The following is an 18347-nucleotide window of genomic DNA, read 5'->3' as shown; positions in this document are numbered from 1 at the left end:
CCTAATTAGTCAAAGGCATATGTGAACATTTGAGACTGGCATTATGCCACAAAGTTGCAATGATGTCATAGAGATCTGGAGCAGACATTCCAGGGTTGGATGCTCATAATGGGGCTTCGTTTGATGTCACAGGCCTCAAACACACATCACCATTAAGGTCATGAGATCACTGAAAGGCTGTTTGTCACTGGGTGATGTCATACAGCCCCAGAACAAAGAAGACTTTGATTCATGAAAGTGCAAGTGCAACAGTCATGAAAGTGCAAGCCTACCTGGAAATTAGTTTAAAGGAATAGTTCACCAAAATGACATCTTGGCATTGTTGTCCACCACTGCTGAAATCGGAGAGGGGACTATTCGGTCTCGGTCCGTTCGTATGTCACAAGCTTTTTCTCCGACACCGCTGGGACAATTTTGATGAACTTGGGTGAATGACGGGCCTTGTCAGACAGATGGGACATTAATGAAATGACACTGATGACACAAGACCTACATATGCCAAGATCACATGTAAATGCATACTGTACACACACACACACACGTGCGCGCGCACGCACACACACACACACACACACACACACACACACACACGCTGTATCAGCATGCACACTACAAACGGTGTGCAGATTGTGCAATAGAGAGCACATGAGAGGATGCTGTCTCTCTCTGTCTGTGATGCTGGATCCTGTGGACCAGACGTGTCCTTCCTCTCTAGATAACATGACAGGAACCAGAAAGCAGAAGAGACCTCTGTCACAGTCGTTGTCACTTTTAACCAGAGCATGTGTTCAGACTGACAGTGATTTGAGGACAGAGAAGAGTGCATGTTCATTTCATTGCGTTAAGGAAATTCAGACTTATCAGTATCTAGAAATTCCAAGGGCTAAGGACCTCCAACGAGACCAGAGTTTGGCTCAGTCATCCCCCCTGGAAGCAGCAGGTGGGCTAATTTGATCAGACATACAGTACGCTATGTGTGTTAAATCTGTAACTATTTGACACAAAATGTACAATTGTTTAATTGTAAAATTGTTGAAGAATTCCAACAGAACATTTTTATAGGTGCATATATCTTTCATCACTTTAGTCATGTGCATCTCAAAACAAACATATCACATGTACCCAATGATTTTCCGAGAATTATTATTTTTGTATATAATCTTGTGCTTTTTTGGATGTAATCTTGTGTTTCCCTCTGCTATATGTCAGTAGCAGTGATAGAAGAACCTGTTCAATTAAATGTTAATTTTATTTAATGTTTTTATTTTGGCTATAAATGTATATACCCATAACCCTAAGACAATATATAGGCCTATTATCTGCAGAAATAATGCAAATGATTTAGTTTGGTTTTTGAGCATTTACATTCTCTCGCTGTTTCTGTCCATCCTAATTACTGAACTGATGATTAAAGGCTGTTTAAGAAAGTTTCTGTAAACCAGTTGTGAAATGAAGATGACTTTCATATTGGAAAAGAGAATGTTGATAACAGTTTTCTCAAACTTTCTTAATGAAACTTTCTTTCTTTCCTTATATGCTTTACACAGACATCCCTCTCCATGGACAAGACAACAAGCTTCTCCCTGCCCCCTGTCGATCACAATCACACCACCAACAGCAGCTGTTCCCGTGACAACATGCTGAAGACAGTGGTGTTTCCTGTTCTCTACTCCCTCCTCTTCCTGTTAGGCCTGTTACTCAACAGCCTGGCTGTGTGGGTGTTCTTTCGTATTCCCTCACGTTCCCACTTCATCATCTACCTCAAGAACATTGTGGTGGCTGACGTCCTAATGACCTTCACCTTCCCTTTCAAGGTTTGCTCAAATCAATTCAAAATATATTGAAAATTAATTTCGTAAAATCGCAATACGCTTTACATCTGAAATAATAAAAAAATAAAAAAGAAGAACTAGATTAAATAAATTACCAACTGAAAAGAGTGTGAAAATAAGTGAAAATAATGTGATACTAATCAGACTGTTTAGGTGCTGTCCGACTCCAACATGGCGTCCGTCGGGCTTCGCGTCTTCGTGTGCCGCGCCTCTTCAGTCCTCTTCTACCTCACCATGTACATCAGCATCCTCTTCTTCGGCCTCATCAGCGTGGACCGCTGCAGGAAGACCCTGCAGCCCTTCAAGGGGACCAACGCCAAACGGCTGGCGCGCCGGAAGCTCCTCTCTGGGGCCATCTGGGTCTCCTTGCTGGCCCTCTGTCTCCCGAACGTTGTCTTGACCAGCCGCAGCCCCACCTCGCCTCGCTTCAAGTGCAGCGACCTGAAGGCGGAGGCCGGTCTGCGCTGGCACGAGGTGGTCAACCATGTCTGCCAGGTCATCTTCTGGGGCAACCTGGTGATAGTGATCGTGTGTTACACCCTCATCACCAAAGAGCTGTACAGCTCGTACGCCCGGACCCGGACCCGGACCCACCGCACTGAGGCCGCCATATGTAGGACTGCTACAGGTCGGGGTACCGGTAGGGGGCAACGGCAGCCCCATAGGAAAAGCGTCAGTGCCAACGTCTTCCTGGTGCTGGCGGTTTTCTTTGTGTGCTTTGTGCCGTTCCACTTTGCCCGGGTACCGTACACCATGAGCCAGACCCGTGTGAAGCTCTTCGACTGCCAGCTCAAGCTGTTCTTCTTCCAGCTGAAAGAGAGCACCCTCTGGCTCTCCTCTCTCAACTCCCTCCTGGACCCCCTGATCTACTTCTTCCTCTGCAAGTCCTTCAGGACCACCCTGTTCAAGACCCTGCAGCTCCCACCTGGGACCTGTAGCTGGCTAACCGGGAGTGGGTCGGACTCAAACACAGGCGGTACCCCCCTAGGAGACTCCTCCGCCTGTACGTAGAGCACTGGGTCAAAAACAATACAATTTCTGGGGGTGGTATAGTTCTGTGGTGTTCTAATGGAAGGCTCACAGAGGATTACACTGCCCCCTTGTGGGGGGTTACCTAAAGTTCAAGAGGACCTATGTAGGGGTCACATATACAGTAGACATTCAAACATGAATGTTGAATCATGATGCTTGTAGACATTGTAAATTGAGTATTGAATGAAGCTGATTTACCTTGTGAATATAACCATGTAAACTACCAGTGAGAGCCCTACCAATTGAGTAAGCCTGTGATGATTATTATACTATGAAGAGCAAGGGAAGTAATAGCTCTATGTCTGTAACAACAATAAATTGAAGAGTAACATCTTTCACATAACTTATCCATAACTGAATAATAGCTATGATGATATGTTTAAATTATGAATATGTCCATAACATATTTGTAATAAAATGCATCAGGTATCAGTTTCTCTCATATCTTATAATAGATAAGTGGAATTTATTAGTATTAGTAGCCAACCTAGTGTATGTTAAATCTTCAGTCCATCGCTTTGTCCTGATTCTGAGTCTCAATCACACGTAAAATAATAAAAATCAATCTGTTTTGTCAAGTGACTGGTAATACCGATGTTTGCTTTGCTTGGGCTATACCCATATAGATAAGATTTATAAAATCTCTATACTATTCTTATATGGCTAACATAATAATACATACATACCCAAATGGAAATATTGAAATATTTAATGCTCAATTCGTATATGTGTCCCTTATATAACGTATACTTCATTCGTATATTTTGACACACCTGAATGTGGCCACTTTCATCTTGTATATATATAACAATACATGCCATTTAGCTGAACGCTTTTATCCAAAGCAACTTACATTGCAGTGGGTGCATCCATTTCAGTATACATGGTCCCAGCGGGAATCAAACCCACAACCTTAGTGTTGTTAACACTCTAGAGACGACTTATGTGTTGTATATGAATCTCTAAATAGTGTAAGAAAATAGTATATTCCAACAAAGGGAACTACTACAAAGCTAATACTCCCTGTTGTTTTCTTTTTCATTTTTCTTTGTCATTTTATTACAAGAAAAATCAATGAGGAATCAAAGGGAACTAACTACTTAAGGTACCTGGGCTGAACTAATTGTTTCAATATTCAGGGGATGTGATATCCCCTTTGGCACAGTGAGCAGACATACAAAATGGCATAAAAATCAGTGGTCAGGCAGCTGAGAAATTACCCAAGGCGATTTGGCATTTTCAGCGGTAGCCATAACGAAGCCATAACTGGGCGATCGCCCAATATCTCATCTATCCATAACTGTGTATCACCTTACAGGTTATTGACAGGCCAAGTCTCAACATTGTCACATCAGAAAAAAATAAATGACTATGATAAGCAACATACAGTATACCGCAAGCAATATGATCAACATCGCTCTATTTCCCTAGATTTGCATAGAAAGGCTCAGCTCTGTCCTACTCTTGTAGGATGTATTCAGATATCAGCAACCACTAACAGTGGAAAACAAATCAATCATTATCAATGCAAATCATGTTAAGTTGAGCAAGATGACTCAAAATTCAAAACAGATACAAAATTACTATTTTACCTATTACTATCTTCACCTAAAAAGTGGCTTCAAAAGTTCCTTTGTGACATACTATTTACTATATTAGACTGAGTTTAATAGATGATACTGTGTTCTTGAGTTTCATCTTTATTTTTTCCCAGATTGCATGATGTCATCAAACCTCAAATCTCTTCCTCTGGACTGTGGCTCTTACAATTAAAGGAGCAGGGCATATGTTTGTCGAAAATCTGCCACCTCTGGTCACCACGGCAAAATTCAGTTTCGAATTTCCGAACAACAACATCCTCCCTAATAATAATATAACCCCCTGAATAAGGATGCCATAGACTTGGTAATATCTTGTCTCCTCTACCTGCTGTTCATCCCTGCACTGATGCTCAATGGAGTAGCAGCCTGGGTCTCTCTGCACCTGCGATCCACCTCCACCTTCATGGTGTATCTGAAGAACATTGTGGCTGCTGACCTTCTCATGACCTTGACCATCCCTCTCATAGCAGCCAGTGACCTTCCCAGCTCTGCACTGCTTTTAAAATCCATTTCCTGTCATTATTCGAACATCATTTTCCAACTTGGATTCACCATACAGAAATTACAGCACTTTGTATGCATAGTCCCCCTATTTTAGGGTACCCAATTGACTTGACAGGTTTTTCTGGTAAGTTAGGTGTGTTCATTTGTGCAGAAATAAGAGAGCTGTTATTGTCTGGTATTGACTCTAGGCTTTGCATTTGCCTTTGGAGTTTGCTATTGGTGTCCGTCAATTTGAGGACTAAAGAGGTGTCAATGACAGTCAAGGAAGCAATTATTAGGCTGAAAAATAAAAAAAAACATAGCCAAAACCTTAGGCTTGCCAGAATCTATAATTTGGAACATCATTTAAAATAAAATAAAAAGCACTGGTGAGCTCAGCAATTGCAAGCAGGCTGGTAGGCCAAGGCAGACTTCTACAGTGGAAGTCTGCAAATACATCATAAAAACATGGTACATTCTACCCTTGTGGTAAATGACCGATAGAGAGAGACAGAGAGACAGAGAGAGAAAAAGAGAGAGAGAGAGAGAGAGAGAGAGAGAGAGAGAGAGAGAGAGAGAGAGAGAGAGAGAGAACGAGCCACATGGCCTATATACTGTACTCACACAGGAAATGGGCATGTTCGACAAAATTCTGTTTAAAAACCACACTGTTGAAAGAAAACCACATGTGATGTGTCTGCATTTTCAGTTTGTCTTTTCATCTGACCAGTCTTCAAATGTCCTGTACTCATACCTGTATATATGTCCTATACTGAAAATATGAATTGGTGTGACATTTGTCTATGTAAAAAGCGCTATACAAATAAACTTGATTGATTGATTGATTGATTGATTGATTGATCTTAGGTATGGTCTTCTTTGGTATCGACTCTTTTGTCTCTGTACCTTGAGAGCCACATAAACAGGAAGTTGATCTGGGCAAAAGAAGAACTGAGGAGAGGAGGCAATGCAGTAGTGCTATCAAACCTCTGAGGACGTACTGTTGTTGGATTCGTAAGAACAATGGCTTCGCTTTTTACAACCAACGTCAACAACTTCACCTGTGAGTTAAACTTCTGAATTTGATACTTCAAAACTTTGTGTTTAAGAAAAATGTTGATCCAGAGCGGAAAAAATTATTCACTGTCTCATTACTTAGGCAATAAACTGTATATATAGTGTCCTGCATAAGTAATGGGACTTTTTTTCTTATTTTGACTCTATAATCCAAAGGTTTCAATTTGACATCAAACAATTACTATGAGGTTAAAGTAGCGATTCTCAGCTTTTATTTGATGGTATTTGTGTAAATATTGGTTTCACCATTTACAAATTACAACACTTGATATACATAGTCCCGCTATTTCATGGCACCAAAAGTATTGGGACAAATTTATTTATGTCCAAATTAAGCACTCATGTTTAGTATTTGGTCACATATCCTTTGCATGCAATTACTGCTTGAAGTTTTATTCTTAATAATGGTGAGCATTTTTCAGTCATCCAGTGTCAAGATGTTCCTTGCCCTACCAGGACGTTTTTGATTGACACCTCTTTAGTCCTCATATTGACAGACACCAATAGCAAACTCCAAAGGCAAATGCAAAGCCTAGAGTCAATACCAGACAATAACAGCTCTCTTATTCCTGCACAAATGAACACACCTAACTTACCAGAAAAACCTGTCAAGTCAATTGGGTACCCTAAAATAGGGGGACTATGCATACAAAGTGTTGTCATTTCTGAATGGTGAATCCAATATGGACACAAATACCATCAAATAAAAGATGAGAATCTCTACTTTAACCTCACAGTCATTGTTTGATTTCAAATCCAAACTTTTAGAGTACAGTCAAAAGAAAAAAAATGCTTTACTGTCCCAACAATTACAAAGTCATTTCAGTATTACCCATAGTATTACCATCTAATCTATATTTTCCAACACCTATACCTTCGATGTAAACTGTACAGTTCCATTTGAATAAAAGTTATGCAAATAATCATAATGTAAAATAAGACTGACTTAGAACACAGTCATTGACTTACAACAAATACAGTACCAGTCAAAAGTTTGGACACACTTTCTCATTCAATGGTTTTTCTTTATTTTTATTATTTTCTACATTGTAGATTAATATTGAAGACATCAAAACTATGAAGGAACACATATGGAATTACAAAAAAGTGTTAAACAAACCAGAATATGTTTTATATTTTAGATTCTTCAAAGTTGTCACCTTTTGCTTTGGAGACAGGTTTGCACACTCTTGGCAAACTTTTGACTGGTACTGTACATTTGTGTAAGTAAGTGAATCATCTATCCATCAGTCATCATAAGGTAAAGTAATCAATGCTCAGACCAGGGGCCATAGGCAGTCACAATGCTATCTTTCCTCTATTCCTCTATACCAGTCACCATGACATCATCATCTACTCCTGTGTTGGACTGTGGTTTTAATAAGGATGCCATAGACTTGGTAATACCTTGTCTCCTCTTCCTGCTGTTCATCCCTGCTCTGATCCTCAACGGAGTAGCAGTCTGGGTCTGCCTGCACCTGCGATCCACCTCCACCTTCATTGTGTATCTGAAGAACCTTGTGGCTGCTGACCTTCTCATGACCTTGACCATCCCTCTCATGGCAGGCAGTGACCTTCCCAGCGCTCCGCTGATTTTAAAAACCATTTCCTGTCGTTACTCTCACGTCATTTTCTATGGCTGCATGTACATGAGCATCATCCTCCTGGGCTTCATCAGCCTGGACCGCTTTTTCAAGATCACCAGGCCCCGTGGCACGCTGTTGGGTCAGAACCTAATCTTCAGCAAAATGATATCTGCCATTTTCTGGGTTCTGTTACTGGGCTATAGCGTCCTTCCCACTATGATCCTGACCAATCAGGATCCTGGAAATGGGACTGGTGAAGTCTGTATGAGAATGAAGAGCGAAGCGGGACTGCGTCTTCACAAGATTGTGAATATAGTCAGCAATGTGATTTACTGGGTTGTGTGTTGTGTAATTGTCTTCTGCTATATTTGCATAGCCAGGAAGGTTATCCAGTCATACAGGGACTCAGGGAGCACCAATGAGAAAAGGAAGCATAAGATCAATATGAGGGTGTTTGTGGTCTTGATGGTTTTCATGTTGTGTTTCACCCCCTTCCACATTATACGTATGCCCTATACCAATCTTCAGGTTGCTCAAAAGAACAGTTGCACAAGTGCTGCCTTTCGAATTGCTAAAAAGACCACAATATTGCTGGCAGCCAGCAATGTCTGCCTGGACCCCCTCATATACTTTTTCCTCTGCAAGTCCTTCAGGAACACCCTGTTCAAGACCCTCAGGCTGAGGTTGGATTCAAACACAGGCGGTACCCCCCAAGAACACTCCACCAATGTGTAGAGCACGAAATCAATCTAAAGTGACTGAAGTTAGCTAAAGTTCAACACAACCTACTGTAATACAGGGGTCATATGTACATGGACATATGACATTTAATCATGAATATTGAACCATGATGCTTGTAGATATTGTACATTTAGGGCTCCATTTTAATATTGTAAAAACCAGTCAGCATAAACTAGGGCGCTGGTGATGGCGCTAGGGGTTGTGGCTGAAATATTTGTGCTATTTTGAAGGCCAGAATCAACAAATACTATAGTTTAAACTTTTGGTCTAGACTTTTGGCTGCATTTCAAACACAATCACGTGTGAGGTTTCTGAGAAAGCTATTTTCAGTAGTGGTACTGTATGTTTGGCCTATTTTCTGAGCTTCTGGATGGGAGGGGACTGGGGTGGAGGGAGGGAGAGTTTGTGGGTTATTGGAAAATGTTTTCTACCTATTGTGATGAACATTTTGTATAATTGTGAATAAAAATAAATTTAAAAAACTTGTGTTGAGCAGTAATTTTTCTTAAACACCTCTGCATACACTGTAGGCCTAGAGTGAGGAGTCATCTGTCATTACAAAGTAATGTACTAAAGTATGAAGTAGGAAATCAAATCACAGTGTTGAAGTAACTCATAAATATGAGACAACGCGGCCACGTGTCTCATAATACCATCAATCCATAAATGTGTATCACTTTACAGGTTGTTAAAGGTCCAGTATGTAACATTCCAGTTTTCTAAAAGCTACCTAATAGTTGTAATGCCTATGCTGAATCAGTAGCGATCAGGGAATGAGATCCCTTGAAATAAATATTTCATTTCCGAATGCTGTTTTTGTCCAGCAAAAGCGCTTCCTAAAATGTCCTACCTGACACTTGGTTTGCATATAAACATGTTGTTACTGCCAGGGGAGTTCCAGGAGATGGACTCACCTTTCTGTCTCTGGTGGCTGCAGAAACACAACTAATGCAGAAACACGCTAATGTCCAGCACTGCAAGTCTATTTTAGAGGGGTTATATTATTATTAGGGATGTTGTTGTTTGGGGATTCGAACTGAATTTTGCCGTGGTGGCCAGAGGTGGTAGATTTCCAACAAACGTATGCCTTGCTCCTTTAACAGACTCAACTTTGAGGCATCAAAAAAAAAGAAAATACAAAAACTATACCGCAAGCAATATGTTCAGCGTCACTCTATTTCCCTGGATTTGCATGGAAAGGCTCAGCTCTGTCCAAGTACTTCACTGTTTTATATCCCAGGGAAATTTAAGGTGTTCATTTAAGGTGCTGTGGATAATTGTCAGATCTGTACTCAGGTGAGTAAATCTATTGTTTGCCTGCAAATCTATTGACTCTATTCACATATGCAATGTTTCATGCGTACATATATTATACAGTTTTTCTAGCAGTTACTTGAAAAAAAAATCCATCCTAATGACTCATCTTCTCTCTTGTGGCTTTATTTTGTCCTGAGTCTGTGAGGTCAGTGTAATTATAGTACTTATCGAGGTCATTCGGTGTGTTTTACAGCAACTGGAAGTGGGTGTTGGTTAGTTTTCATCTCCATCTATAAATGGTATGATACTAGGTATACTACTGATGTGCTGAGGATACTAATGTACTTTTAAGAGCAAGACGAACATTGACCACTATTAATGAATGCAAATGAATAGAGAGTGAATGCAGAGAGATCAGCACTGCTAATCTAAACTCTTTGCCTCTCAGAATTCATTCAGTTCATTCTTTCAAAATCAATATAGCTTTATTTTGTATTTGTTTTATTTTAAATGGTATTCACCTGGTGTGCTATTATCAACAGCTTCAAAAAAGGTTAAGTATTTATATAAAATGTTTATTGTTAAAATCTTTAACATACATGTTCTGTTCATGTTTGTGTTCACTAATGAAATTGCAAACAAATCAGCAATGTGGCCAGCTTGAGCACAGGATGTACTCAGATATCAGCAACCACTCACAAAGGCAAACAAAAACAAAACATGAGCAATGCAAACCATGTTAAATCAAGCAAGATGGCAGATTCAAATCTCCAGACTATGGGCCCCAATTTGTTTTTGCTAAAGAGCCCTGCGCAACACTAAAACCATGTGTAAAGAGTGTTTTGGTAATTCGGTGTCACAAAAAAAAAAAAAAAGTAATACACTTCTGTTGGAGTATAGAGCTAAAAGAAGACAAGATGTTTCCTCTTTCCAAAACGTATGGGCACTGTATTTCAAAAAATGGATGTAGCCTACCAACCCCAGATTGGATTTCTTGTATCTGGGTTTCTGATGTGGTCAGTTGGTTACACTACGAGACGTGACTCTGGACAAAGGCAAGTGAGCAAAGTTAAAAATATTAGGCTACTGTTTTTAGGACATTATATGATGAAACACATGTATTTATTGATCTAATGTGATCAATTGTTGGGCTTTATTGTATCCTCAATTTACCTCAATTATGGAGGTCACTCAGTGGTGTAGCCTACTAATGTGCATACCACATCATCGCAAGGTTCCTGGTTCGATTTCGACCCTTAACGTATCTTGCATGTCATCCCTCCTCTCTCTCACCCATACTTCCTGTCAATCTCTACTGTCTCTATCACAACAAAGCAGAAATGCCCTAAAAACAACTTTTAATTTACCTCAATTATTGCACGCTCAAATGAGGCCCCCTCCCTGCTCAGGCCACAGGCAACTGCCTAGGTTTGCCTTATTGTAAATCCGCCAGTAATGGTAATTTTGGGATTAGAAAATAATATAAACTGGCATATACTTGACCTATGTAATCCACCCCACACTGCATGATCACCCACGCTGATCATTGGAACTGTTGTCTTAAAGGCAACATCCATTTGATTTGCATATCAAATCATCTCTGGGTAAATGTTAGGTTGACTTTGATTTCCATATCAAATCATCTCTGGATAAAGTTTAGGTTAGTGGGCAAGTTCAAACAATGCACTACATAATGATTGTGTAATACATTTCTGTTTACATTGAATATTATCCACTATTGTCAGCGACCCTAAGTAGGCCAACAATGTGATAATATCCATATAGACCTGACGGCATTTACAGAGGAAAAATGATGAAATTATATAAATAAATGCATGTAGGCAATTGTAAAGACTACACTGAAGTAGCAGGTAATTATGCTTATGATAAAGGAGATTTTCCTTTTTTTTTTTTTGCTAATGCAACAAACATGGGAAAAGCCGCACAGGTTCATTAAACTGTTTTTGGAGATGCACAGCAGGTTGAATTTGGGGTGCCACTGTAGGCTTGTTGAGTCTTTTATAGATAGATTATGATGTCATAGAAACTTCAGCTTGTTGTTACATCATCGCCCACAACTGATAGTATGGGCTTTTTTTTTCTTCTAAAATGATTGTACATTCCAACATTCGCAGAGAAATCCTGATTGGTGAGGACAACGGACATCTTCATAACATATTCAGTTATCCCCACCCACTCATTACCGGAGACCTGCCCTCCGCCTCAACATTAACTGAAACTTTGCTAAACGAAATTACCAATTTAGCAGCCATGCCCACTAAAACTTAGTGTTGCGAAGCTCTTTAGTAATTATTATTTTCTTTGGTAAAACAAGGGATCAAAAATGTCTCTACTGTATTCATGTAAAAAGGAGTCTTGGAAAAGTTTTAAACTGAGTTTAATAGATTATACTGCGTCCTTGATTTTCATTTTTCTTTTTTCCCAGATTCCACAATGTCATCAAACCTCACATCTCCTCGTCCTCTGGACTGTGGCTCTTACAATTATGGCATCATTGATCTGGTTATGTCCTGTCTCTACTTCCTGATGTTCCCCTTTGCCTTGCTGCTGAATGGAGTAGCAGCCTGGGTCTCTATGCACCTGCGATCCACCTCCACCTTCATGGTGTATCTGAAGAACCTTGTGGCAGCTGACCTTCTCATGACCTTGACCATCCCTCTCTATGCAGCCAGTGTCCTTCGCGGTTCAACGCTGGGGTTAGGAATGTTCACATGTCGTTTCTCCGGAGTCATTTTCTACACATGCATGTACATGAGCATCTCACTGATGGGCCTCATCAGTCTGGACCGTTTCTTCAAGATCGTCAGGCCCTGTGGCAAGCTGTTGGGTCAGAACCTGCTCTTCAGCAAAGTGATGTCAGCCTCGGTCTGGGTGGTGCTGTTTGGAACCACCGCTTTCCCAAACATGATTCTGACCAATCAGAGTGTCACTAATTATACAGAAAATCTCTGTATATCCATGAAGAGTCCAGCTGGAATACAATTTCACAAGGGTGTGGTTGTGTTCATGGATGTCTTGTTCTGGACTGTTTGCATGCAGATTGTGGTTTGCTACATCTGCATCACCAACAAGGTCCTTCAGTCCTTCAGAAACTCCGGTAGCAACAACAGCCAGGGGAAGACAAAGACCAAAGTCCGTGTCTTCCTGGTTTTGATCGTGTTCTTTGTGTGCTTCGTGCCATTTCACATCATCCGTATCCCATACACCATCCAGGAAGTCAATGATGATGTAGACTGCAGTGAAGTCTGGGTGAAGATCGGCAATAGGGTCACTCTGTGGCTCTCTAGCACCAACATCTGCCTGGACCCACTTCTCTACTTCTTCCTGTGCAGAGAATTCAGAGAGAAACTGCTTGGCATGTTGAAACATGGAGGGATCCTTGCCCAAATAACGTCAGGCATGACAGAAGAAATCTCACAATAGAGAGGGGTCATCTATTTGGGGTCATCTCGCTGCACATAAATAAGGATTCGATAGAGAGTATGTTAGCCATCAGCATACATAATTATCATGGACAGAGGTAGAACAGCAACTATCCTTAACAGTAGCCCCTCAGCAGGCGCCCACCAGGGGACGCTGGTGGAGGTAGAAATCAGAGGACAGGCTCATTGTAATGCATGAAATGAAATGAGAAGTGTGTTTGATACCATTCCTAATTCCATTGAATGCATTACAATGAGCCCATCCTCCGATTTCTTCCTCCACCAGCCTCTACTGGCACCCACGGACATCATGTGACAATTTATAATAAAATAACTTGTTATGAAACATTGCGTCCCTGTCCTTCCCTTCCCTTTTCCTAAATGTTTGTTTTTAACATTACTTAGTTGTAACGTATGCTATGTACAGTACAAATAAAATCGGTTGAATTGATGATATTGTGGTGTTTATTTTTTTTTACAGTATGTACAGTTATAACAATTATGTCCGTCAATATGTTCTATTCAATATGTAGCTCTTCAACATACAAAATGGTGTATTCTAATGATTCTTAAATGTTGACTAAACACAATCAGTGCGACGTGAACTGACACATAAACACATTCAGTTGTAGGTGTGGTCTGTTCACTGTGAACATACCATTTGTACGTTTTTTTTGTTTACATCGATATGTACATATCTGCCGCTAATTGGAAACGTAGAATATTGACGTTTTCAAAGTGGCATTGCGGCCAGAAAGGGAAGCTCCAAACTATGTACCCTGTGTACTGTGTTACTCAAATGCAAAAACACAGAAAAAACAGTGACACACCTCAACAGCATCATCTTACCTCCCTGTGTTAGACTATGTTAGCTCAGCAATGCCCTCTACAGTGAATATTCAGAACAACACAGACACTTGGGATATTGCAGACACTGCAATAGGGACGGTGATCCTATGATGACACATTTGGTCCATACAGAAAAACATACAACAAGGTCTAAACGATTGGCTAGGAAAATGTTGGACAATTATACAAATGCTTTTGCTTTAGGGACAACGATGTAATTACCTTATTTGTCCCTCAGTGTTTCACAGTGTTGTTTCAACATCGTTCTATTTCCCTGGATTTGCATCTGTCCTGTTGATGTTCATCCCAATGCCAGACATTTAAGGTATTAGTCTCCTACCCCACTCTGGGTGAAAGTGCAACACCACACTGTCTGACCATTCAATATCCAAGTGGGTGAGTAGATCAACAGATGTTTGATTCGATTCTGGTGTGATTAAATGATGTGTCCACCTTACTCTGCTTAGGTCACTATGCAATATTCAGGCATGCATATATGTTCATACTTACCACAATGCACTGTAACATGCATCCTATTGACTTACTGATGTACTTTATACATTTGTGTTTAGGTCATATTGTATCTTAGATTTTATTTCATAGGAAGATGCAAGAAGTAATTCAAAGTAGCAACTTGAATTGGGGAGTAAGCTGGGTTTTTATATCTATTGGTGAAATATAATACAGCTGAAGAAGCCTACGGGCTCCTGGTGCCAGTTATTTCCATAGGGTTATGCCATAGGGTTAAATAAACATGATCTTGCTTGTAGCATACGAGGTGGTATTGATTTAGTTCACATTTGTAAAAAAGCAAAGTAGGGTCAGAATCTGAAAGGAGAACATAACTTAGCACAGCACAGGATTGTTTTGACCTAGATTAAATATTATGGAAAGACTGGACAAGAATACTATCAACAACTAATGTTATTTAATATAAAATGACTCTATGCCAATTAAACAAAAAGATACAGTATATTATTTTGTATCTAATCATAGTCGACGACCTTGATCATAGCAACAAGAACAATTGCAAGAGCACAAACAAATCATGTTAAATAGACCAAGAGTGCATATTCAAAGTTTGCCCTCATTATTAAGTTTTGCATCTGCAGCTTTACACCTTTGACAGACCTTGAATAAGTTCCTCAAGGGCTGACTATCGATAATACTGAGCTGAGTAGAGTTTCTTCAACATTTCTTCACCATTTTTTCCAGATGCGAAATGGCTTCTAACCAGACATCAACTCTTCTTCCTCTGGACTGTGGCTCTGTCTTAGAGGTGGCTGTCCCGTGTCTTTACTTCCTGATGTTCCCCTTTGCCTTGCTGCTGAATGGAGTAGCAGCCTGGGTCTCTCTGCACCTGCGATCCACCTCCACCTTCATGGTGTATCTGAAGAACCTTGTGGCAGCTGACCTTCTCATGACCTTGACCATCCCTCTCAATGCGGCCAGTAACCTTCGCGGTTCAGCGCTGGGGTTACGAGTGTTCACCTGTCGTTTCTCCAAAGTCATTTTCTACACATGCATGTACATGAGCATCTCACTGATGGGCCTTATCAGTCTGGACCGTTTCTTCAAGATCGTCAGGCCCTGTGGCAAGCTGTTGGGTCAGAACCTGCTCTTCAGCAAAGTGATGTCAGCCTCGGTCTGGGTGGTGCTGTTTGGAGCCACCGCTTTCCCAAACATGATTCTGAGCAATCAGAGTGTCACTAATGAAACAAAGAGCATCTGCATGTCCATGAAGAGTCCAGTTGGACTAGAATTTCACAAAAGTTTGATTATTTTCCTGAATGTTTTATTCTGGACTGTTAGCATCCTAGTTGTGGTTTGCTACGTGTGCATCACCAACAAGGTCCTCCAGTCTTTCAGAAACTCCGGTAGCAACAACAGCCAGGGGAAGACAAAGACCAAAGTCCGCGTCTTCCTGGTTTTGATCGTGTTCTTCGTCTGCTTTGGACCCTACCACATTATGAGGGTCCCATACACCCTTCAACAGAACCTCAATGTTGAGGCCTGCTCAAAAATCTGGCAGAAAATTGCTAAGGAACTCACTCTGTGGCTCTCTACCACCAACATCTGCCTGGACCCACTTCTCTACTTCTTCCTGTGCAGAGAATTCAGAGAGAAACTGATTGGCATGTTGAAACATGGAGGGATCCGTGCCCAAATAACGTCAGGCATGACAGAGGAAGTCTCACAATAGAGTTGTTGGCTGTAGTAGTAGGTTAACCAAAGTAGTGCGGGGGAGATTGAATGACACTTAGCTTCAGTTTAATTTTTGCTCATTTTGCATGTTGAAATACTGTACTTTTTACTAGGGCTGTAAAGATTAATAGATTAATCAAACAGAAACTTTTTCTTCTTTTAAAATGTCTGTACATCAGACCCAGGACAAGAAGATAAAGCTAGTGTAAGTGACACAAGAAAATAAACAAGAGTGTTGTACCAAGGAGGTTTAAGACATTAGCACCTCTTTGCCTTAATCTATGGGAATAGGAATGCGGAGGCCATCATTTCTTTGCTAACTTGTTGAGTTTCCTATAACTATTACTATTAAAAAAAGGTCACATTTCCACATCTGATTAATTGATGAATAGACAAAAAATTGTACTCCTCTTCAATTGAGAGCTACTGTATTTAAAGGGAAAACATTTTCATTTTCATTGACATTTTAGCCTGTTGTTGCTGTGCCCCTGAAAAAGCCACCTGATTTGTTTATTTCCTCTATTAACAAGGCATTGAGTTGTGTAACCTAGGAACAGTGGTTGCATATGCATCTGTTGAAGTCTATCAAAACCACAACTGTTGGGTTTGTTAAATGTAGACACTGAGATGTAATGTCCAATAAATGGTGTCCTTTTGTCAACTTTATTTATGTGGTATTTTATACATACAAAATAGGGTTATATAGGTATACGTATATATGTAACCCTAATCCTATATTTATGGTCATATAAACAATAAACAGAAATTAAGTCAACTTTAATGCAGAGATCAGAGGCAGTTTATCTGTTTCAGTGTCACTTCTGTGGTTCCTCTGTAGTTGGGGAACTATCATTGTGACCCTGCTGGTTCACTTCAAAAAGTAAAGTTAGAGAGGAAGTCACAATGAACTCCAGTGCCGAATATGAACGTCAAGCATAAGTATGCCCATGCTTCATATCAGCACCTGCTGTAAGGAGATGAGGTTAGAGATTACACAAAACACATTCAAGCAAACACACGCATGTACGCACACACCCATGCACTCACGCACACACACACACACACACACACACACACACACACACACACACATACACACACACACACACACACACACACACACACACACACACACACACACACACACATCCTCAAATAGGCAAAAGAAAGTTGAAAGAGAGTTCAAAGAGTGTTGAAATTGCAGTCAAAGTGATATTACGAGTTTTGGGGAAAGTAAAACTAATATTCTGATTCAGCATGGCATGCAAACAGTGTGGGGAAGCGTGCTGGGGAAGTGTGCTGGGAATGCAGGGCGCTGTTCAATCAAACAGATATCCAGTTATATCCAGGGGGGTCATATAAAACACTATGCCACTTGCATTGCACAAATGCAAATTTGGCACCACAAATGCAACGTGCAAATGCAACTTTCATACACAAAGATGCTCAACCAGTTATGATGACTTTAAACGCATTTCAGACCACATTTAAAATACATTTCATTGTGTGACATGCCTAATTCCTTCGAGGCTTCAGAAAACACGTTTTACAATGGCGCCTAATAGGGGATGGTTCCACAGAGAACAGAAGCCAGCTTGAGAGATGACATCTGCATGCTCACCACCACAACCACAGCTGCTGATCAGCCTCTACACTCTGGTTAACACAGAGACGCTGGCTCCAACTCAGGAAGGGGGGGGGGGGGTTAGGGTTAGGGGGGGTTAGGGGGGGCCGGACGGTGGGGCCCGGGACGGGTGGAGGGGGGGGGGGGTTGTTGTAGGGACTGGGGGCAGGGGTGGGGGGGGGGGGGGGGGGGTGTCTCTAAACATCAGATTCTGTAAGTGCGTCCTGTGGCATTCGCCGCTCGTCCAAACAGTGTAACTGACGCAATCTGGCGGTGGTGGAGACTGGCACAAAGTAGAACCAACCTCACTCTGGACAATTGAACAGGAAGCTAGGAAGGAAAGGCACTTTCACACAGAGGAAGACTGGCAAAGTCATTGGGATTGTGACAAGACAGCCACACATTAGCTCCACAGAGACCACCCATAGGAGAAGAGCATCACACGCGCACACACACACACACACACACACACACACACACACACACACACACACACACACAGACACACACACACACACAAATCCTCAAGTAGACAATTTGTTGAGAACCAGAGTGTCAAAATTGCGGTCAAAGTTTTGGGGAAAGTAAGCAAAAAAAAAAAATAACTGAATTAGATA

At 40.9% G+C, this 18347-nt stretch overlaps 4 protein-coding genes across 4 annotated transcripts; all 4 read left to right on the top strand.

Moving 5' to 3' along the window:
• Positions 1–1559: 1559 nt before the first annotated feature.
• On the top strand, positions 1560–2868 carry LOC310811759 (P2Y purinoceptor 12-like; the record flags this gene model as incomplete). The annotated part of the gene is made up of 2 exons (XM_083680053.1): positions 1560–1814; positions 1986–2868. The coding sequence occupies 2 exons, from the start codon at positions 1560–1562 to the stop codon at positions 2841–2843; spliced, it is 1113 nt and encodes a 370-aa protein (XP_083536179.1). The 3' UTR covers positions 2844–2868.
• A 3083-nt stretch (positions 2869–5951) lies between these two features.
• On the top strand, positions 5952–8447 carry LOC310811761 (P2Y purinoceptor 13-like). Its single transcript, XM_083680055.1, has 2 exons — positions 5952–6011; positions 7361–8447. The coding sequence occupies exons 1-2, from the start codon at positions 5972–5974 to the stop codon at positions 8344–8346; spliced, it is 1026 nt and encodes a 341-aa protein (XP_083536181.1). The 5' UTR covers positions 5952–5971; the 3' UTR covers positions 8347–8447.
• Positions 8448–12135: 3688 nt separating this feature from the next.
• LOC310812193 (P2Y purinoceptor 13-like) lies at positions 12136–13053 on the top strand (the record flags this gene model as incomplete). Its single annotated transcript, XM_083680611.1, has 1 exon — positions 12136–13053. One exon carries the CDS (start codon positions 12136–12138, stop codon positions 13051–13053), a length of 918 nt encoding a protein of 305 aa, XP_083536737.1.
• Positions 13054–15123: 2070 nt separating this feature from the next.
• Positions 15124–16104, top strand: LOC310812192 (P2Y purinoceptor 13-like; the record flags this gene model as incomplete). Its single annotated transcript, XM_083680610.1, has 1 exon — positions 15124–16104. One exon carries the CDS (start codon positions 15124–15126, stop codon positions 16102–16104), a length of 981 nt encoding a protein of 326 aa, XP_083536736.1.
• Between the last annotated feature and the right edge of the window lie 2243 nt (positions 16105–18347).

Source organism: Argentina silus (genome assembly GCF_951799395.1).
Source record: "Argentina silus genome assembly, chromosome: 11".
Lineage (NCBI taxonomy): Eukaryota > Metazoa > Chordata > Actinopteri > Argentiniformes > Argentinidae > Argentina > Argentina silus.
The sequence above is the reverse complement of the archived record's forward strand: the minus strand, read 5'-3'. Positions and strand labels throughout refer to the sequence as shown.

Excerpts from the sequence above, each read along its gene's own strand:
- LOC310811761 (XM_083680055.1), top strand. The coding sequence starts at position 5,972 with ATGGCTTCGCTTTTTACAACCAACGTCAACAACTTCACCT. Across the intron at positions 6,012-7,360 it reads CAACGTCAACAACTTCACCT|TCACCATGACATCATCATCT; the intron begins GTGAGTTAAACT and ends CCTCTATACCAG.